The following is a 22,412-nucleotide window of genomic DNA, read 5'->3' as shown; positions in this document are numbered from 1 at the left end:
CCCGAGCCATCAACTCTGGGTGGTCAGAGACATTTCCCCCTCACTCCTGCTCCAGGGAGTTGACGTTGTTGGACAAGTGATCGCTGGGTAAATTAGCTGATGTTTACTTGCTTTCATAAAGACAATGAATATTTCCAAGAACTCTTTAATCATGTTATTAAAACATACCTATAGGCTTCCCTACAGTGACTTCTTTTGTAGCAACGACACCTAAAACCCGTGGAATGGGGCATTGCAGTTGTGCGGGGTCCATGCCTGGAGATCCTGCTTGGTGGGGCTGTGGGGTGTCCAGGTACCTGGGTTTTGGTAAAGCTCCCCTTTGGTGATGGAAGCCTCCGCACAGTGGGTCTGACTATCACTTAATGAGTTTAAATTCTCATATAAAACGTCTTCTTGAGTGATGCAGCCTTGATTTTCTAACAACTTGAGTGTTTCATAACTCCGGATATTTAGTAACTCGAGAGTGGTTTAAAATAAGGCTGTTTATAGCACTCACACCGACAGATGTTAAATATTAATGCGGTCTCTTTCCACTGGGTTTATGTTAACTTTGGTTTGATTTCTAATTAGTTCATCTGATAATTAAAGAAGCTTGTTCCGTGGCACTAAAACTGCATCTGTTAGCCACTTTTGTACACTGGGACCCTCTTCTTGGTGGGAGGCAGTACCGCATGTCCATTACGTGTCTGATTTCTAAACTAAGATGGCCTGGGCCAGGCTTGCCTTCCCTGTATATTAGCTGTGGGACCATGGACCGGATTTAACCTGTGTTCCTTAATGATCTCCTCCATGAAACTGAAATTCATCTGTATTTCCTAAGTTCATTGTGAGACAATACGTATAAATTCTTTACAATAGCACCTTGTGGATGGGAAGCTCTCATCGAAGGTGAGAACTCAGAATCATCTCAACAGAAGCCATGCAAGTCATATTATACATGTCCGTCCCCAGGAAGAAAAAGGCACTGTCAACAAATGTGTGGACTGAATCCCATCTGTCAAATCCCTAGAAACCAAAGAACCTTTGGCTGTGGCTTATGGGGTAAAACAAACCCTTTATGGATGAGAGAAAACATAAGAGTGATCCTGGAAAGACTCAGTGGCCTGGCATATGGTTACCCAAGATGCCCCCATTGAGAATAGCTTCTGCAGGAAGCAAATCTGTTGCTTCCATTAATGATAGGTATGTGCAGATCTTAAAGTGTATGCAGAAGAAAAAAGAGGCCCTTTCCATGTCTGTTGTAGACCTCACTGCTGACATCGCTGGATTTCGTTGTTTTGTTGTTGTTCTAAGTAGGCTCCATGCCCAGTGTAGAGCCCCATGTGGGGCTTGAACCCACAACCCTGAGACGGAGACCTGAGCTGAGATCAAGAGTCAGATGCTTAACCCACTGAGCCACCCAGGTGCTCTGTAAATTCTGAACAGTCACTTAGAATTTGGATGAATGTAAGGACGCTTGACATTTCAAAGTTTCTCCAAACACCGTAATTCTGTTTTTCAGTAAATCGTTCATTAAAGATTCTTACCTCTGCCTCATAGTCAGCATGTGGGTTGCCTTGTTCGCTTGATACTGCACGATGTGCGGGCTCAGGGCCGGCCCCAGCTTGACGTAGGCCCCCCTGTTGCTGCCAACTTCATAGTAGTTGGAGGCAGAAAAGATGGTCAAGACCTGGACCAAAACAGAGAGAGAAAGGCCTTCGGATTCACTGAAGAACGCTTCACCCCGGATCTGATAGGGCCCAGCCCAGTCTCGGGGGCTGCCCCTCCGCCTTGACCTCACCTATGGATATTTTTACTTCTTTAAAGTCATCAATGCTAGTAAGGCAGGAGGTGTGATTCAGGCAATAATTTGAACTCTGATAGGACACCCACAGCATGGTATCTTTTTTAAAAGTTTTATTTATTTAGAGAGAGAGTGAGCACGAGAGGGGGAGCACCAGCTGCGGGAGAGGCAGAGGCAGAGGGAGAAGCAGACTCCCTGCTGAGCAGGGACCCCCCACCCCGTGAGCCCCCAACTCCAGGATCATGACCTGAGCCGAGGGCGACACTCAACCAACTGAGCCACCCAGATGCCCCAAATAATGGGATTTCTTCCCATTTTTGTCTCAAGTACAGCAGCCAGGGTCAGACATAACACTCCATTTAGGTCAACCAGAGGCGAGCTGGATCTTACAGTCAGCGCCCCAGTCGTGAAAGCTGGTGTGAGGCCTTGTCGCAGAGCTTCCCACCGAGTTCTGCGTCCCCTAAGATGACCTGTGAGAAAAGGTTCCACACTGTCGAGACACCAGGAAACGGTAGATACTGCGTCTCTTCTCGGAGAGTTACAAGAAATAGAGGAAACTGAAGGTTCTCGAAGTCCTGCAGGAGACAAACTTGGGCTAACCAGAAGTTTCTGAGGTTAGCTGACCTCCCTCTTTACCCCCCGCACGGAAGCCTGTTCTGCAGAGTTAGCTCTCCGGGCCATGCTCTCATCCCAGCGGCCGGGCTGGGCGGATGCTGGAGGACGAAGGTGCGAGAAGGCGAGGCAGGACATTGAACGCGCTCTGGAGAAGACAAGCCATGCGGGATCCCCGCCGGGCCGCAGTGCAGAAACCCCGTCACCTTGTCGTCTTGTTGGAAATGTATGTCAGTGAGCGATGTGACTTCAGAAACAGAGACGTGGCTGGGAAAACCCCAGGTGGTATTTCTGTCCAGAGATGGGGTCGTCTCTGCCCCTCTGTTCTCTCAAGGGATGGCTGAGTGGCAGCAGCAACCGGACTCTGAGGGTCAAAGAGGCTGCGAGGGGCGCCTGGGCGGCTCAGTCGTTGCTCGTCTGCCTTCCGCTGGGTCATGATCCCAGGGTCCTGGGATCCAGCCCAGCCTTGAGGGTGGGGCAAGGGGGGGGTCCCTGCTCAGCAGGGAGCCTGGTTCTCCCTCTCCCCTTCCCCATCCCCGCTCGCTCTCTCTCTCAAATAAATAAAAATAAAATATTTAAAAATAAAACAACTCACTTTGAAAGCATTTGCCATTTTAAAAAAATAAGATAAAGTAAATAAATAAATAAAGGGGCTGTGAAAGTCAAGGGTAAGTGACTGTAAAGGACCTGGTTGCCTGAGCAGGGGGGCGGGGCTGACTGTGCTCGCCCAGGCCGGGAGGAGCAGGAGGGAGCACTCCCGCGCCACGGCCCAGCCGGCGCCTACCTTGCGGCTGTGGCAGAACTCGTAGCCCTCCGGTTTGCACTCGTGGGAGCGGATCAGGAACTGCAGGTTGTATTTCTGCAGCAACTGTTCTGTCACATTAGGGCCAAAATAACAGCCTCCTCCTCGCACGGTGTTGGCCTTGCAGCCGTCCTGGGCCATGGGATCGCTCCACAGGATATCGACCACCTGCAGAGACCAAGAGATGTTGCTTCCCTAAAATCTAGACAGAGATTCTGAGTCATTCCATGAAGACGGGAAGAGAAGGAGGAGGAGTGAAAGGCGGATGAGGAGAGGAAGAAGAGGATACAAATATTTGCATAAAAGTGAGTAATTGTCCATGGGATCAATATTCGATATGTGCTTATATACATATATGTACATATCTGTATGTATATGTTATATATGTACATATATACACATATACACACATATATGCATATATATTTTTTTAAGATTTCATTTATCAGAGATCACAAATAGGCAGAGAGGCAGGCAGAGAGAGAGGGGGAAGCAGGCTCCCTGCTGAGCAGAGAGCCTGATGCAGGACTTGATCCCAGGACCCTGAGATCATGATCTGAGCTGAAGGCAGAGGCTTAACCCACTGAGGCACCCCGGTGCCCCTAAAAGATTTTATTTATTTATTTGTCAGACAAAGAGAGCGAGCACAGGCTGGGGGAGAGGCAGAGGGAGAGAGAGAAGTAGGCTCCCCACTGGGCAGGGAGCCCAACTCAGGACTCGATCCCAGGACTCTGAGATCATGACCTGAGCTGAAGACACGTAATTGACTGAGCTACCCAGGTGCCCTGACGTATGCTTATATTTTGAACCCCTGAGGTTCCAGAATTTTTTATTACTCAGAGGAGGGTGTATATATGCATGCTGTTTGACAAGCATGTTACCCACTTTCTTGGAGAGATAAATCTTAAATAAAAGCTTGGCATATAAACCACCTAACAAGCGAGTGGCTCTGGGAGAAATCTTCAGTTAGCTGAAGAGTGTCTGGTCTCCTGGACGGTTGTCCTAAAGAGAAGGCAGAAGTCGTGGGCCTGGCAACATGATCTCTCATGCAGCCATCAGAAGGCCCCAGCTGTGGTCCTGGGAAAGTACGATCAAATGCTTCAGTTCTTCAAGTCATCGCAGAAGAGAATTCTCTCAAAAGAATTTGCAGAAGAGCTGAACAACTGTCTAGCAATTCAGGTTCTGCCCTTTTGTTACTATTCAGGAAAACACTGATGGCCAATCTTCTATAATTTACATTAAATAATGGGTGTATTTTGGTTGTTGACACCCAAGACTTTCTAAATGTACTTTTGAGGGAAAAATGCATTTGATTCATAAATATGGGAACATTATTACTGAGTCACATTTTGCAAAAGGAGAGATTTGCATTTACTTTAAAAGTTTGTTCTACGTTGGTGTTGAAACCCATCAACATCATGGATGGATAGCTCAGGGAGCGCGCCATCTTTCTCCCTGAGGTTTCCCGCCTCGGAGTCAGCTGCAACTCCTTTTTCTCAACACCAACCATCCAATCAATCTGCAATCTGCTAATTTTAGCTCTTACCTAATTCTGAATTCTCTCCTTTTCGTTACTGGATGAACCGTTAAAAAAAAAAAAAACCCACAGCCAGGATTATAGGTCAGAAATGGTTGAACACTAGCAAGTTCCCATAGTGCTACAAACACAAGCTTACCACGTGATCTCCCACATGGATTCTAAGCCCCCACCCCCAGCCTTGGCCCCCCCCCCCAAACGTGCCCTCCATGCAGCTGCCAGGGTCCTGGTTGGGCCAACGCTGCGAGGGCCTACTCTGTATTCCTCTTCCTCTTCCTTCCAGCGAACAGAACTCCGATGATGGGCCTCACTGAACCCTTGCTTTCCCAGTCTCCCCTGCAGTGGGGGACGGCTCTGTGACACACGTCTGGAGATTCTGGAAAAGCCTTTCATTGCCTGGTAACAGAGGTCCACAGGAGCTGCTCACCTAACCCGTCCGGCCTGGAGCTACAGTAGCCATCTTTCAGACACATTAAAAACAAAACAAAGCAGGGGGCGCCTGGGTGGCTCAGTGGTTTAAGCCTCTGCCTTTGGCTCAGGTCATGATCTCAGGGTCCTGGGATCGAGCCCCGCATCGGGCTCTCTGCTTAGCAGGGAGCCTGCTTCCCCCTCTCTCTCTGCCTGCCTCTCTGCCTACTTGTGATCTCTCTCTGTCTATCAAATAAATAAATAAAAAATCTTAAAAAACAAAACAAAACAAAGCAGCAATGTCCACAATGACAGCCGAGATGCCCTTCAATGGACGAACGGATAAGGAAGATGTGGTCCATATACACTATGGAGTATGATGCCTCCATCAGAAAGGACGAATACCCAACTTTTGTAGCAACATGGACGGAACTGGAAGAGATGATGCTGAGTGAAATAAGTCAAGCAGAGAGAGTCAATTATCATATGGTTTCACTTATTTGTGACTCATAAGGAGTAGCATGGAGGACATTAGGAGAAGGAAGGGGAAAACGAAGGGGCGGAAATTGGAGGGGGAGACGAACCGTGAGAGACTGTGGACTCCGGGAAACAAACTGAAGGTTTCAGAGGGGAGGGGTGAGGGGATGGGTGAGCCTGGTGGTGGGAATTAGGAGGGCACAGAGCGCAGGGAGCACTGGGAGTTAGAGGCAAACAATGGATCCTGGGACACTGCATCAAATACTAATGCTGTACTGTACGGTGACGAACATAACACAATCAAAAAAAACAAAACAAAACAAAATCAGAATCAGGGGTGCCTGGGTGGCTCAGAGGGTTAAAGCCTCTGCCTTCGGCTCAGATCATGATCTCAGGGTCCTGGGATCGAGCCCCGCATCGGGCTCTCTGCTCAGCAGGGAGTCTGCTCCCCCACCCCCGGCCTGCCTCTCTGCCTGCTTGTGATCTCTGTCTCTCAAATTAAAAACAAAACAAAACATCACAACGGCCTCCAGTCAGGTCCTGGTTACCGCCCCCACCCCGCGCCCGCCCCAGGGAGGCGGGTCACTAAACCGGGTTTCCTCGGGTCGCAGAGCCCACCGCGCAGCGCCCCCTCCTCTGTGAAACTAGCCCGGGGGGCTGTGAGGCGAACACCGACACCCTCCGGGGGGTCCCCGCCCCAGGGGAGGCAGGAGGTGGGGAAATGCCCTCATTTACGTGGAGGGAACAGACCCGCTCCGGTTCCCGAAAGCGCCTCCCGCCGCCCCCCTGCCCGGAGCGGCCCCGCGCCCCCACCCACCTGCTTCCACTCCTCCCGGGTGGGCTCGGGCGGCTCGCGGGCTTCCGAGGCGGCCTCGGGCGCGGCTGGCTCCGGCTCCCCCTGCGCCCCGCTCGGCGCGCTGCCCCCCTGCTGCGGGCACCCGGGCAGCGCCAGGTCCACGGAGCGCCGCGCCCGCCGGGCCGGGTCCGGAGCCGCGGGGCCGCCGCACGGGAGGCTGGAGGAGCGGCCGGCTCGGGGCGCCCCGCCGGAGCCCGCGCGCAGGGGCAGGAACCACGGGGTGGGCCGCGCCGCGCCCGCCTTCTTCGGAGCCGGTTTCCCCTTCTCCTTTCTCGTTTTGCGCCTCAGGGTGGAGACGATCTGAAAACGTCCAGAGAAGATGCAGACGCTGGGACGCCCCCGGAGGAGGCTGCTTGGGTGCCCCCCCCCCCGCCCCGTCCTCCCAGGTCAGCGCCCCGCGCGGGGGCCACACTCCGGCGCCGGTCCGGCCCCCAGCGGCGGGCGCTCCGGGCCCGGGGAAGCCTCCGGAAAGGCCGGGCAGTCGGACACCGCCGCGGTGGTCCGGCGTCATCCGCGGGCCTGCATTTTCCGTGGGTCTGTGTTTCCTCTTTCTAGCATTTCATATAGACGGAATCTTACAAAAGTTCGGATCTGTGACCCACTGGCCATGCCTAGAACCCGGTCTCCCACCGCAGGTAAGCCGAGAAATCCCAAGCGCGGCCCCGGTTTCCTGTAGGAGCCCCGAGAGTTGCGTCGGTGCAGGTGAGCCTGCGTGGAGCTCCCTGTGGTTCAGCCAGAGGAGAGGACGTGCAGCCGCGAGAAACGTGAGAAACGCGGGAACAGGAAACGCTTGGTGCGCTGCGGGGGGAGACGCAGCGCTTCTGGGCCTCCACAGGAATGCTCTTCCCTGTTGAGGAAGGAGGTGGTGGGCGCACCCCTCTTCAGCCTGGACCTAACTGGAGAGATTCTTTTGGCCAGAGAGAGTGTGGCCCCTGTCGCTGACTCAGAGGCATCACGGTACGGGGACCAGGTTGACTATGGAATCACGAGCTGAAAGAATTCTGATCCCGGGCAACAGAGGGGTCAGGCCACGGAGCAGAGCTGTGGCATCTGGCAACCATTCCTGGCCTGCCTGAGTGCCACAGTGGAAACCAGGGACACAACATTGCAAGGATAACAACGACAGAGGTCTGGGCCACAACGGGAGCTCTCTGCACGTGCATGATCAAAGAATGAGAACTTTCTGTACATCGATTTAAGGACTGTGATCCAAGGAAGCCATGTCTTGGTGTGGACTGGCCTAGGGCAAGGACAAAGGACACTCAGAGAAGGTCAGCCGAACCTGCATGATGTTTCAAGAGGAATCCAGATGGAAGAGAACAGAACAGAGGTGTTCTCTAACTCTGGACAAGCCCTAATGACTTCCTAGGTGGCTGAGCCCCAGCATGGAGAGTGAAAGGCCACCACGGCGTGAATGGACTAGTAAGCCCCTCCTCCTCTCTCCTTGTTGCAACTCTGATTGAGGGCCAGACAAGTAGTCCCACCCCTGTCCACCCTTGGGTGACTTTATTTTAAGGATGTTATTATCTGCCGTCAAGAGGCATCGATAAATGATATTTAAGGAGAATAACAGAGCTTCTATGTATTGAGCCCTTTTTAATTAGGCGCTATGCTGGGCACTTACCATGAATTCACTGGTTCATGCCACTGCTATGAGACTGCATCTTCATTCATGGTTTTACAGGAATTCATTGATTAGCGTCCCCCTCCACCCCCCACCCCCATGAGATCCTCATTTATATTCCAGATGAGAAACAGGAGGCACAGGGTCACTGAAACATTATCAGGACTGAATCCAGATAGCTGACTCTGGGGCTCCTACTTTTGTGCTTGTCCCTGCACTCAGTACAGATGGTGACACCCCCCTTCCCCAGAGCTTTGCAAACCAACTATTAGGAAAGTAGCTTTTGGCTAAGCTACAGAAAAGAAACCATTCTTCAGCAAAACTCGCCAAAGTCCCTACTTCTCCTGTATGCATTAAATGTGAATCTTCCCATGAGATCATCTGCTTTTATGTAACTTGCTGTCTCTCCCTCCAACATAGATACAGAACAGAATGTTTGAATTAAAAAAAAAGTGAGGTACAAGACATCATGCAGAATTGACAAAGGACGTACAAAGAGCTAGTTTTAGGTCTCTTGGGCCCCTCTCCTCCATGAAGAACATGAAACAGTTGAGATTATGGAGAAGCAGAGACGGGATTTATAATGAGGATTTTTGGAGGAAGCTGTTGAAAATGCTGCAGGCACCCCCTCTTCCACCTCTGCCAAGGAGTTACCCTTTCCCCTTCCAATACTGAGTCTGTGGGTGCAGGAACATGCATCTCATCTTACAGTAACTAGACCACAAGGAGCCATAGCCAGACCTTGACAGATAGGACTCGAATCCAGAAACCCTGGACTGGACGCAATTATTGCATGAGACTAATGGAGTGTGGACTCCACAGGGAAGGGGATGAACATGGCTCTATGTGTGGAAAGCAGGGTGTGCATGGAAATTTGGGGAGCAACAGGGACACACCAAGGCAGAGTGTGGCTACCTAACACCTGTCCACTCTTCTGCCTTAGAAATAGAAACCCAGATTCTTACAGATGCTACCTGCAATGAAAAATACACCTTCCAACCTGCCTTTCAGCTAAATGTTAACATATGACAAAATTCTGAACAGAAATAGGAACAAAAATTTTGTGTACATCTGAATGTCCTTAAAGGGAAGAAACATGCCTTTCTTCTACTCTCTAATTTATGCTGCTGGAACATGGTCACAATGGCTGGAGCTCGGGTAGCCACAGTGGGCCATGATGCCACATGGGGGAGCAACAAGAAGGCAGGAAGAAGCAGAGTGGGCTAGTGACTTTGTGGTGTTACTCTACCAGCCCTGGACTGCTTGCTTCCAGTGTTTATTTACAGAAGGAAGAGATAATCACTAAGCCATTGTCATTGAAGTTTTCTGTCACTTCAGCCAAAGGCAGTTAATACCATTTCCACTTAAGTTCAAATTTTGTAAAGCACACGCACACACATGTTCATTTAATCCTCCAAACATCTAACATATAGTCATTCATATTCCTATAGGATACATTCAGAAACTGAAGTTATAATAAATAACTTTTTCAAGGTAATATTCTATAAGTAAGAGAAAGAGAATTTTTTCCCATATCTATCCATCTGCATGGGCCATGGTGTAACCACTTGCCAATGCCTACTCAAGGGAAAAAGAACATATTTCCCTGCTTCAGTATCTGTGTGGCAGACTACCACTCTCCCAGACCTATTTTCCCCTTCTTTGCCATAGGAATGGAAACCCCAACTTTTGTGCTAGGCATACCAGAAAGAAGATTGCATTTCCTTCCTCCCTTCCGACAAGGTGTAGTCATGGAACTATTTTCTCAACAATGGCACGAGAGCAGAAGAGATGTCTGCAACTTCTTCCCTGGGTCTTTAAAGGGCAGGAATATTCTTCCCCACTTCCTTCCTCTACCCTATTGCTTGGAACACAGATGTGGTGCAAGCTATCTTGGCCTGCAAAGATGAGGCATGGGAAAAGACACCCTAAGGAGAGCAGAGTAACAAGACATAAGAAGGCTTGGTTCTTGGATAATCTAGTAAAATGAAGCTGCCTTACCAGCTGCGGTGACGTGCATGCTCCAAGGTTCAAACCCAGGTTTGTCTGACTCCCAAGCCATGCTCTTTCATTTATGTCTCATATAATACAGACTTAGATTAATTAGCCCAAAACACACTGGCTTCGTGGTAAAGAGTTCTCTTTGGAACTGCTTGGATGAATGTTGTCAAGGATATTGCAGTAGGGATTCCTGTGTGTGGGAACGGGGAGTCGGAGGATAGAAACCCTAAGACACCATTCAAGTACAAGAGTCTGTGATTAAAAGAAAATGAAATCTGTGCTTTCTAAATTTTTACTTCCAAGGTGCAGCAGAAAATAGAGACGTGCATATTGGAGGTCAGTGGATTTCGTCTCTCATTCCCTCCTCCTGCTGGTGCTTGTGAACTCCCTCGGGAGGCAGCATCTCCGGTTATCTCTGCCTCTCCCCTACCACTTTCCCTGCACAAAGTAAGCACTTTAAACACAGCTGTTGGGGTGCCTGGCTGGCACAGTGGGTTTAAGCCTCTGCCTTAGGCTCAGGTCATGATCTCAGGGTCTTGGGATCGAGCCCCACATTGAGTCCCCCATCGGGCTCTCTGCTCAGCAAGGAGCCTGCTTCCCCCTCTCTCTCTGCCTGCCTCTCTGCCTGCTTGTGATCTCTCTGTCTCTCTCTGTTAAATAAATAAATTCTTAAAAAAAAAACCATAGCTGTTGAGTTTAATTTGGAATTGATCTCCATCTATCTGCCAGGAGTATCCTCCCTGCATGAAGTAGGCACTCTCACACATTGGTTGAGTTTAACTGAGTTATTTGAGAAATGGAGGCTCTCCACGAGAGTGCTGGCGGGGTATTAGAGCTGTCTAGATCAGGGATGGCAAATAGAAGACTCTCCCTTCTATTTGTCCACTCCCCACTCTCGCGTCCACAGCAAACATCATAATGGATCACAGCATACTTGCTCCTTGCCCCCAGATGTGGACCCCTAATCTTTCTCCTTTGACTGGTTTAATGACTTCTCTTAATGGCCCTATTAGTGACCCGGAGTCAGCATGCAAGACAACATTTGTTTTATGTGCCCGTGAGACTGGATTAAATTATTACCAACTGGGTTGCTCTTATTATTAACTGGGTTAAATTATGGTGAAACACGCACTACTTCATTACTCAGTCAGTACCTTGTGCCTGTCTAGTTTAGCCAAAAGCTCCAGGTCAGTCATGTCTGACACTCCGCCATGAAGAATCAGGACTTTCTCATCAACCAGAGTGGCCAGAGGAAGCCAACAGAAAACATCCTGCAGTATTTTTAGTATTTTCTTGCCATGTATCTGGAAAATGATATTAGGAAGATACTAAGTCTCGAATGATACACTCCACATATCTGAACTAAGAAATTTTTGCTTTTAAAGGCCGCCCACCTTATATTTATGCATCACTTCCTTGGTAAAGCCATATCTAGATTTAGAAGCAAAAAACAGATACTGTATCAGTGACAACAGTCATGCTATAGCTTAATGTTTATAAAAATTCATATTCTATATACATATACTTAAATACACAGAAAAGAGACTGAGGAATAATGGCCAAAACGCTTACAATTGTAACATTATCTCAGTTCAGGAAATCATGGCATATTTTTATTCTCATCCTTTTGTTTATCTGTATTTCTTACCTTTTCTAAAGAGTATGGATATGTGGGAAACATTTGATGGTTTTATTAGGAGTAGAATAACGTGTAAGTTTTAAAGAAATACTTTAAACACCAGACATTGTGTATTCCTTTATAAAGTTGGAAAAGTGCTTTTAAAAGGCACCTAACACCTCAGAAGCTCTAAGAGAATAACTTTTTATGTAATCACAAGTAAACATCAAATACCCAAGCGTGTTTAGTTTGTTACCGTAAGTTCACCATATAGTCCTCATGGTTTCCTCGGTTAAGATGGAACTCTTTTGGGTAGACCAACATGAAGGCGAAAAGAACCATCAGGATCTCGACTGAATCCTTGCCTCGATCCACGAAGTCACCGTTAAAGACGTAGGCCCTCTCTGGTGACGGGAGGCCATTCTTCGCCATGAGAACAACAGCATCAAAGGGAAGGAATAGGAAATCAGGACGAGCTGCTGTGTATTTGACAGTTAATGTCAGATTGAACGCCAATTCTGTGTTTTCTGGCTCTCCTGCAAATGTGAATTGTCAACTAAAGCTGGAAGTATTTTCTACTGGTTTTATAGTTCCTTTCTAGCAGGGCTGAGGTTTTGACATCTTCATCAAAATAAGTGCTTTTTACAAAGCCAGAGTCTTGCCATGTGGTATGGTCAAAGGACGCTAAACTCGTGATCCAAAAGCCAGTTTTAAGCTTTGGCCACAGCATCTTTTTTTTTTTTTTTTTTAAGATGTTTTCATTTATTTGAGAGAGAGAGAGCACACACACCCATGAGCAGGGGAAGGGACAGGGGAGGCCGAGAGAGAATCTTAAGCGGACTCCCCACTGAGTGCAGAGCCCAACTCGGGGCTCAATCCCATAACCCAGAAGCCATGACCTGAGCCACATCAAGAGTCAGACACTCAACCTACTGAGCCACCCAGGGGCTCCTGGCCACAATATCTTTAGTAATAACAACAAGCAGCTGTCAGATTCCTCAGGATTAAACAAAACATTAAGTAGGAAGATGCTTTGGGAAGCATAGTATATATAAAGTAACATTGAATTAGTAGAACATTCATGTATGTTGTTACATGTTCTACATTTTATAACTAAAAATGGATAGGAAAATAGCTTTCAGGTGCTTTGATAATAACCTTTTTTTTTTTAAGATTTTGTTTCTATTTTGAGAGTGAGTGAGCAAGAGAGAGAGGGCACAAGATGGGGGAGGGGGAGCGGAGAGGCAGAGGAAGAAGCAGCTGAGCAAGAAGCATGGAGTCCAATGTGGGACTCGATCCCAGGACCCTGAGATCATGACCTGAGCTGAAGGCAGACACTTAACTGACGGAGCCACCCAGGCGCCCCAATTTTCTTTATTTGGGAAAAAGGAAATCAATCACTAAATAATAATTCGTTCTCTATACTAACCTCGGATCTTTTTAAAAAAAGATTTTATTTATTTATTTATTAGACAGAGAGAGAGATAGCAAGAAAGGGAATACAAGCAGGGAGAGTGGGAGAGGGAGAAGCAGGCTTCCCACTGAGCAGGGAGCCCAATGGGGGACTCGAACTCAGAACCCCAGGACCATGACCTGAGCTGAAGGCAGACGCTTAACGACTGAGCCACCCAGGCACCCCTATTAACCCTAGATTTTTAAAACAGTTTACAAAAGCATACTAAAATATAATACAGTGCTATCTTTTATATTATGTATTTGCTACTGTGTATTCTTTTTTTAATAATTTAAAATAATACTTAAAAAATCCAAGCAATACTTAAACATTTGTTTAATAGATACTGTATTTGGACTTCCAGAGTAAGCCTTAGAGCAAGACAGGATCTTACACGTTCCTACCTTATAAAATATAAATATTAAGTCATCCAGCTGGCCATGTAAGTCTCCTAACAAAGATAGAAAGAGAACATCAGTTTCTATGGGTCCTTACCACTGGGTCTAATTTTTACTACAAAAAGGGAAATACCCAGAAAAATCTGACAAAGCGATGGTCACTCATTTTTCTGTATGTAAGACAGGGATAAATATTAATTTCCCCTGCTCAGGGACAGTTGATATTGAAATCAGAAAACACAGTGCTGGCTTTCTACATGATTATCATAAAGGGTGAAGGAAGCAAAGCTAGGACAGAACAGGGCGGGGCTGCCCAGTCCAGTGAGACCTGGAGAGAGTCCTGCCCGACCCGAGGTCGGAAACCGTCCCTCACTTATGGGCCCGGGTTAGGAGAATTTTCAACAGATGTTGGGAATCTGTATTTTAATAGGAAATCCTCCAACCTTCAAACGTTGGAAATTAATTTAAAAATTTTAAGAACACTCCAGGGCAAGCAAGACCCAAGTGCAGGTTGCGTGTGGGCCTGGAGAGCCAGGTGACAATGGGGTGTCCTATAGTCCGCATCCCCCACGACGGGGACATCGGTCCCCACCAGGTGTGTCAACATGAATGAGAACCTCAGGACGTGGGAAGAATCTCGACAGACGGCATTTCTGTCTGGCAGGAGACCCTCTGTGGGTGGAAGGGGTCGCATGGCCTGGGAAAGCAGAGTCCAGCTCTCTGGCCCCGCAGCCCTTCGCGGCACCTGCACCGCCTGTTTCCGCACACTCGGGCGCATGCGCGAGCGCTGTCCACAGCGCCCCTCCCGCCCCACCCCTCCGGGTCCTGCTCTCTGGCTCTCGTCCAGCCGGTGCAGCCAGCTCCGGCCGCGCTTACCGCACACCGTGACCTCCTCGCTGTACCGGGTGGAGACCCGGTTGATGTTCGGCAGCTGCACCAGGTGTTTCCTGGTCTCGTGCAGAAGGTTCAAGACGTAGCGAGCGTGCAGCTGCTGCGGGGGTGGAGGGGGGAGACAGAGCGGTGTTGACACCCCTGCCGCCACCTGCGCCTCGCTTTCCCCGCCTGCTGACTCCAGTCACCCGAGACCCCAAGAGGGACCCTGGGACCCCAGGACCCCATGCCTGGGTCCTCTCTTCTTCACCCATCTTCTGCTCCGCTTCCTGCTTCCCGTCATCTCCAAACACTGAGCTGGTTTCCTCTCTTCTGCCAGCTCCACCAGAGCCTTCCCTGCCTTCCACCATCCATCCCCTGTTCCTGCATCCCCTGTCCTCCCTGACCCCTCCTCACCAGCCACAGCTGCCTCCCTGAGGTCCCCAAACCATCCAAGCAGGGTCCTGCCACGTGGCCTTTCCATCGGTTCTCTCCACCTAGAACATTTTTCTGGAGACATCCCACGGCTCATCTCCTCACCACCTTTGACCTTGGCTTGGAAATCACCTTTTCCATGGCGCCTTCCAAGATGACTCTATAAACTGGCATCTCTCCTACCTAAAACTTGGTTTATTCTTTCACACAGCTCTACTTGCCTTCTAATATACTCCAGAACTACTTATTTGTTGTTATTTTGTTATCAGTTGTCTGTCTCCCCGCTGGAACATGAGCCCTGTGAGGGCGGGAATTTCTGTCTGTCTAGCTCACTGCTGTGGTGCCCCGTGCCCAGAACAGGGCCCGCACACAGCAGTGCTCAGTAATGGTCTGTGGGATGTACGAACAAAGAAAGATTACATGGTTCGGAGGTGAGGCTTTCAGTGCATAAAAACTGGCTTCTTGACTTGTGCAAGGTTCTGGCCAAGCAAAGGGGGCACAGACTCTCTCTAGTGGCGCCATGACACCAACACCCTAAACCCAGAACTACTCCTTCTGCGTTGGGTCTGGCCTCCCTCTACGTCCCACGTGGAGTTGGTGGAGACGCAGGTGCCCCCGAGTGAGCTTACTTGTTTCAGTCTGAAAGCTTCCACCAGGGCCGTCGCGTGGTCAGGAAGGAGTGGGAAGGAAAGGTGTGGTCCTGTGTAATTGTCTGGGACCTCTATGGATTCGTAGTCACTGGGCTTCTCCATCTCAGCGTCCTGGGGGAATCTCTCCTCAGTGAACATGCGGTTCAGGAAGTCCCCTGGTCAGGACAGAGAGGGGAGGCCAGCTTGCGATCAGATGGGCCGTCCATGGGCAACACAGTGGTTCCCTGGACGATGCTGGACGTGGAGCGCGCCAGGCGGGCATCAGCTCCGACGCCAGAGAGGAGAAGGGGACGGGAAAGTGACAACAGATTCACATGGGCGGGAGGAAGAAGTTATGCTTTTATGTCAATTCCCTTTGACTTTTATTTTAAAAGATGGCGATTTGTCAGACTTAGAAAGAACAGAAATTTAGGAGCCGAGGCTTGTAAGCAAAAGCAAAAGGAAAAGCCTTGGTGAGGTTGGGGGAAGCTCACAGGCATTTCTGGGGCATGCAGTGAATGTGGCAGAAGCCCTTAGAACTTCAGGGCCCTCCAGGCAAGAGTCCACCTCCAGCCTCTGCCATCTCTGGACTGGGAGCTCGGCAGGCCAGAAACGCTGCGGAATTAACAACCTTTCCGATCCCCCCTGCCCAGGCAGCCTTCAACCAGGGAGCCTCGGGAGTTGACATATGGAGCCTCTAGTTGCCATCTTCCAGGGGGTCATTCCAAGGCATGCATTTTGCACTGTTTCCCAGGCACACTGAGTTGCTGGCTTAGTAGCACCCCCTCCTCCACACACTTCATTGCCGGGTTTCCCTTCCCTGAATTCCTTCCCCACTCCCACCCACCCCCCACTGCTTCCTGCATTTAACAAATAAGCTCCTTGCACCCAAATTCTTGCCTCTAGGTGTGCTCCTGGGAGAACCCAGAAGCTGCCACTGATTTGTCAACCTCCTGGCTCGCTCCCTGGCTGTCACCGGGTCTGTGTTCCCTCTGCCACCCCCTTCCGTCTGAGATCTACGACGCCGAGACAGGAGGATGTGCTGCATGACAGCTCTACTCACGCTCGTGGTTGCTGCTGGGGGTAAAGTGATCCACAAGGTAGCTGAAGAAGTCATGGAGCTGCAGGAGAAGCAGAGACTCGGCTTCAGAGATGAGTGCAAAGGTGGGGGGGCTCCCGATCAGCCGCACCCCCGGGGCCCCTGGGCTGAAGACAGAGCGCGGGTGACTCCGCCCCCCATCCCGCGCACCTTGACCTGGTCCTGCTGTCCGGCGTACTCTATGGACTGGAAGATGCGCCAGGTGCAGTGTCGCCTCATCTCCAGGCGCGCCATGTAGCGCCGGTACCATCTCTGGATGAGGGCTGCCGCCCGGAAGGCTGTGACAGGGATGCAGGAGCGAACCTGTGAGCCGGGACTCCCCGGGCCAGCGGGGAGGCGAAGGGCCCCTCTCCTACACGTAACTGTGATGATGGGAAAGAGCCAGCCATTGCCGCCGGTAGGGAGGATTTGCCTGACCACTGGCTAGGAGGCTCCGTTCCCCGTTCCCACCCCCACCCCGCCCTCATCCTTACTTCGTGGTCATACTATCATCGGAGGTTTAGTGGCATTCCTACTTTTTGCCGACAACGCTAACTGTAGAGGTGGAAAGGTTGGATTGCCAGGATTCTCAAGAAACGCAACCTGGGGAGGTTTTAAGCTCGAGGCATCCTTGAAGAGTGAGATAATGCGGGGGTGGAAGGTGGGGGACACTGTGACATTATAATAACAGACTGGGGGGGACACTGTGACATTATAATAACAGACTGGGGGGGACACTGTGACATTATAATGGATAGCAGATGTCCTGGGTTCTAGGCCTGGAAATGCCCTCACTGGCTATGTGGCTTCCCAGGAATTTTACCTTCCTGGGACTCAGTGTCCCCATCTGGAAAGCGGGATGGACTAGGGGACTGGGGAAAACAAACAACGAGCACAGACGACCGCCTGCAGTGCGGGGTGGCAGCAGGTGCTTGCTGGGCTGTGTGCTTGCTTTGCCCAGACGTGTGACAGCCCCGCAGGCTGCCAGTGTCCCCGTCAGTCGTGCTACTTGGGGGACAGCACTGACTGTCAGAACTGTTTTTGGGCTTCTTCTGCCCCGTCCTGTGGCGGGTGACCGCGTCCACGGGGTGCCGCGGGGAGCTTCCTTCTTCCCGTGAGCTTCAGGCCCCGGGGTCAGGAGAAGAGAGCAGCTGCTCACATAAATAGCGAGGTTCTTCTTAAGCTCCTGGGCCTGAATGTGCCAGCGGTGATGAATGGAGTATTTGTGGATAAAGCGGGATTAAAAAGGAAACCCTGCAGGTTAATTCAGGTCAACCTCGTGAGCAGTAGACAGATTGATTTAACATATTTAGCTTGCATTAGGGAGCTAATAGAATTGGGGCTGATTTCTCTAGGAGGAACGTCGCTGGGGGGGGTGGGAAAGGAGAACCAGGGAGGAACGTAAGCAGAGCCGAACGTGACTTCCTATGACCCAAAATGTCAAACCGTAGCTACTTCTGAAAGGCACTTACCAAACCCTAAGAGATAAGGCTGACGCTCTACAGTCTGATCTCTGTAAATCCGTGTTCGGAGCAGTGAAGGCAACGTCCGGAGTGAGGGCTACAGACCCTCTAGAAACCGAAGGGAAGCACGGCCACCTGGACGTCGCCGAGACCTACGGCACTAGACTCTCTGCCGGGCACCCAGGGACCTCCAGGTTTCACGAGCTCCGCCCAGGATTCTCATATGCAGCGACGGGGAAGCGATGCCGGGGAGTATCGGGGCCACCCCGGCTCTGTGACAACGTTCTTGGCTAACACCTTGCTTCAACCTCTGCAGGCAAGGGCTGCCAACTAGATGCATTTCTATCTCCGTCTTGCTCGACTGCTTAGGGCTGAGAGAGCCCGCGATGCCTCCTTCTTACCTTTCTCTCCCGCCCAGGCCTGTCACGGGGCTGGGTGCCCTTCAGCTGAGAGACGGGGGCCGTGGGGTGCAGGAGAGTCCAAGACCCTCCACCCCCTCCTTCCCAATAGAACAATCTAACACACGGGGGCTCCTTTTGCTCCAGCTTTGTGTGCTAGACCCAAGGGTACAAGTTACAGATGGGCCTGGCGGTTCAGACCCCGTGTTAAGAGTGAGGCAACCACATGGAGAAAGGCAGGGCCCCCCGGGGGCACCAAGGCACCAGGCAGCAAATAAACAGCTGTTGTAGAAGCAAGCCTCCAGGGGTGCCTGGCTGGCGTAGTCAGTAGAGCATGCGACTCTTCTTTTGTCTTTTTTTTTCCTTCCTTTTTTTTTTTTTTTTTTTTTAAAGTAGGCTCCATGCCCAGTGTGGGGCTGGAACTCACAACCCTGAGATCCAAAGTCACATGTTCCACCAACTGAGCCAGCCAGGCACCCCAAGAGCACGCAACTCTTGGTCTCAGGGCTGGGAGTTTGAGCTCCATGCTGGGTGCTGAGATTACAATTAAAATCTCTAGGGGTATCTGGGCGGCTCAGTCAGTTAAGCATCTGCCTTTGGTTCAGGTCATGATCTCAGGGCCCTGGGATTCAGGCCGGTGTCGGGCTCCCTGCTCAGGGAGAGTCCGCTTCTACCTCTCCCTCTGGCTCTCCCACCTGCTCATGTGTTCTCTTCCTCTAATAAAAAAATAAAATCTTAAAGGGGCGGGGGGTGGAAGGTTGGGGGAGCCAGGTGGTGGGTATTAGGGGGGGCACGGATTGCATGGAGCACTGGGTGTGGTGCAAAAACAAAGAATACTGTTAGGCTGAAAAGAAATAAAAAATTTTAAAAAAATAAAATCTTAAAAAAAAAAAAAAAAAGATCAAGAGCCTCCAGGCCCAGCTACCCAGAGAATCATGGACAAACCACCAACTGGGCCCTTTGCAAATTCCAGACCCACAAAATCACGGACAGAAAAAATGGTCGTCCTAAGCCACTAAGTTTTGGGATAGTTTGTTATGCAGCAACAGATAACTGGGACAGGAATTATATAAATGCTTTACAAAGTTATAAAACAAATTTAAAGCAAACTGAAAAGTACATCAATCCCCAAAGATAAAAAGCAAAAGTTTAGGGGTGTCTGGGTGGTTCAGTCAGTTAAGCATTCAAGTCTTGATTTGGGCTCAGTAATAATCTCAGAGTAGTGAGATTGAGCCAGTGTCCGTCTCCAAGCTGAGCACTGAGCCTGCTCAACATTCTCTCTCCCTCCGCCTTTTCCCCTCCCCCACAACGCACACATGCGCTCTCCTTCTCTCTCTCTCTCTCAAAATAACGAATGTTAAACAAGTGAATCTAACCTTACATAAGTTAGGAACACAGACAGGCGTTATTTCAAACGACTTGAGAATTCAATAATTTGTACATCCCTAGTACAATAATTTGTACATTCCCTAGAATGTATCCAAAGGACAAAATGAACTGCAAAGAAATCTTAAAGAATTTTCAGGGATCACATTGTTTATAATACCATTGTTAGTATTCTGAAACTATTATTTATACATAATAGGATAGAGTAAATAACACTATTTTAATGTCACTAGGAAAAAAGATTTTTAATAAAGTGATAGATATAATATCGAGGCTGTTAAGTAAAAATGTTGTGTTTCTGAATATAAATTACTCATGGTGGGTTTTTTTCTCCCAAATAATACATGTTTTCTGGGTTTGTTCACTGAAAAGGTATAGAAAGGTATAGGCCAACCAGGAAGTAATGAACGTTCCACACCCTAATAAAGTAGCAGCTACTCCTGGGGCCAAGAAGGTGCAAAATGACCCTGGGACACATTGTGAAGCGAGACAGCAAGGAAGCCACGAGCTTCCAGAGATGCTGAAGCCAAGACAAACGAGGGTTGTCGCTATTCCCCTTGCTTTCCTCCTACAGCTCTGGCTGCCTCTCCGCAGCCTCCTTTGCTGACTTGTGCTCTTGGACCTGGTGCTCAAGTCCCGGAGCCCTTTATGGCTCTGTCCTAAGCTCTGATCTCTGATCTGTCTTCACTCTCCGTCCAGGGTACTTCAGGGGCCCCATGGTCTCAGCGACCACATAACATTCTGATGCCTTCTAGGTCATGTCTCTCCAGCCCACTGGCCTCCAAAATGCCGATGTGAATAGGCACCACCTTCTCGGTACTTCTACCTGCATGTCTCGTGGATGCCTCAACCCTAACATGGACGAGAGCCTCGTGTTCCCTCTAGTCAGACTTGGTTCTCCTCCGCGGTCTTGATGTCAGTCACTGGCATTAATTCCTGCCCTGTCTTGCTAGCCAGGAAAGTGGACATCATTCTTTTTTTTTTTTTTTAAGATTTTTTAAAAAAAAACTTATTTATTTGACAGAAAGAGACAGAGCAAGAGAGGGAACACAAGCAGGGGGAGTGGGAGAGGGAGAAGCAGGCTCCCCACTGCGCAGAGAGCCCGACGCAGGGCTCGATCCAGGACCCTGGGATCATGACCAGAGCCGAAGGCAGATGCTTAATGACTGAGCCCCCCGGGCGCCCCCGTGGAAGTCATTCTTGATCCATTCCTCTCCCTCACCCCACACACCCACAGTTGGATCCCGTCACTTCGACCTCCTGGACATTGTTGGGCTTCACCCTCGTCCCTCCATCTCTGCTGCCCAGACTCTGGACCGAGGTATCATCATCTTCTGCTTAGACGACTTTAGTGGCTTCTGGACTGTTCCTCCTTCTACCCTTACTCCCTCTGATCCCTCCTTCACAGAAGCCGGAGGTCTTTAAATCTTTAAATGTGTGTATGTTACGCTAAGCTTCCTATTTTGAATTCTTCAATGGTTCTTCACGCCTTTAGGATAACGTTAAAACCCTACAGACCCTGAGTGATCTGGGCTCTGCCTACCTCGACAGCCCCGTGTCATGCCGTCCTCCCTCTCGTTTGCATCAGACCATTCAGTTCCTCGAATATGACTTGTCCTTTTCTACCTCATGACCCTTGTACACACCGAAGCCTCTACCTGAAATGTTCCTTCATCTGTTAATTGCCCAACGGGTTTTCATTGACTGGTGCATGTATAATTTGGGATAACCCCTCGAGGACAACACTGACTCCTCAGTACACTTTAACTCGGTCAAATACAGTTCATCAGCTCCTACGATAGTCAGCCGACATTCTGGTGGTCTCGTCATAAGGAGGAGAAGCTGATTTTCAAGAGTTGCCCGAGGAGAACTATAATGGTTCCTTCTTCCATTCTGAGAAGCCCCTCTCTAGCCAGTGTAGGCTTTGGGATACCGACAGCTGCTTTGGGGGATGGGAAACACATACCATTCTCTGCGTTCTGGAAAGCAAAGTGATGTTGGGTTGAGGTACCACTTCCCATAGTGTAGGTTCAAGGCTTCTCTGGGACACAGATAGCAGGTCGGACGGAGAACGAGTTGTTTGCTGACAAAAGGAAGCGGGACTCTGAAAGAAGGGATTTCAGACAGAATATTAGTTCAGATAGACCAAGTTATCTATGGGCCTCGTCTCCCACATCGTAAAAACCACGAGACTATCATCGGAGAGTACTTTCCCCGCCTCTGCAGTGTCTGTGTATGAGTGTTCCTCCCTTTGAAAACTCCTCTGGTCTCTCACCTCTCTCCCAAGTTTCCAGCCTTTCTGCGAGCTTTTCCTTTTCAGTCTAGAAACATCCTGAAGTCTCCTCCCTTCCCATCTCAGAGCTGTTCATGCTCATCATCCTTTGAGTCCTGCATCTCTCCAGCTTCCAGCCGGTCCCCCTTGTCTTCTCATTCAGACTTCTCTTGTGAGTAGACGACATATTTTCTCCTTAAATCCTCTCCACACCATTTTTTCATCTTACCTATCGATCAAAACCTTTCGTGCTGTTGTCTCCAATGGCTTCGTCTTCTCAGTCCTGACCTTACCCAAACCACAAAACCATCT

General features: G+C 49.7%; 1 protein-coding gene across 1 annotated transcript in view; it reads right to left on the bottom strand.

Moving 5' to 3' along the window:
• PPEF2 (protein phosphatase with EF-hand domain 2) overlaps positions 1 to 21,849 on the bottom strand; it is a 28,566-nt gene extending 6,717 nt beyond the window's left edge. The window contains exons 1-12 of the mRNA XM_044268205.1: positions 21,795 to 21,849; positions 16,753 to 16,880; positions 16,567 to 16,624; positions 15,504 to 15,679; positions 14,446 to 14,560; positions 13,576 to 13,622; positions 11,975 to 12,141; positions 11,495 to 11,531; positions 11,255 to 11,404; positions 6,437 to 6,775; positions 3,180 to 3,365; positions 1,527 to 1,669 (exon numbers count right to left, since the gene is read on the bottom strand). Of these exons, the coding sequence (XP_044124140.1) occupies positions 1,527 to 1,669; positions 3,180 to 3,365; positions 6,437 to 6,775; positions 11,255 to 11,404; positions 11,495 to 11,531; positions 11,975 to 12,141; positions 13,576 to 13,622; positions 14,446 to 14,560; positions 15,504 to 15,679; positions 16,567 to 16,624; positions 16,753 to 16,880; positions 21,795 to 21,849 (1,601 nt within the window). The remainder of the gene's footprint in view (positions 1 to 1,526; positions 1,670 to 3,179; positions 3,366 to 6,436; positions 6,776 to 11,254; positions 11,405 to 11,494; positions 11,532 to 11,974; positions 12,142 to 13,575; positions 13,623 to 14,445; positions 14,561 to 15,503; positions 15,680 to 16,566; positions 16,625 to 16,752; positions 16,881 to 21,794) is intronic.
• Positions 21,850 to 22,412: the final 563 nt, after the last annotated feature.

Source organism: Neovison vison, chromosome 11 (genome assembly GCF_020171115.1).
Source record: "Neovison vison isolate M4711 chromosome 11, ASM_NN_V1, whole genome shotgun sequence".
NCBI lineage: Eukaryota > Metazoa > Chordata > Mammalia > Carnivora > Mustelidae > Neogale > Neogale vison.
Note: the sequence above shows the minus strand (reverse complement) of the source record. Positions and strands in the feature narration are given on the sequence as shown.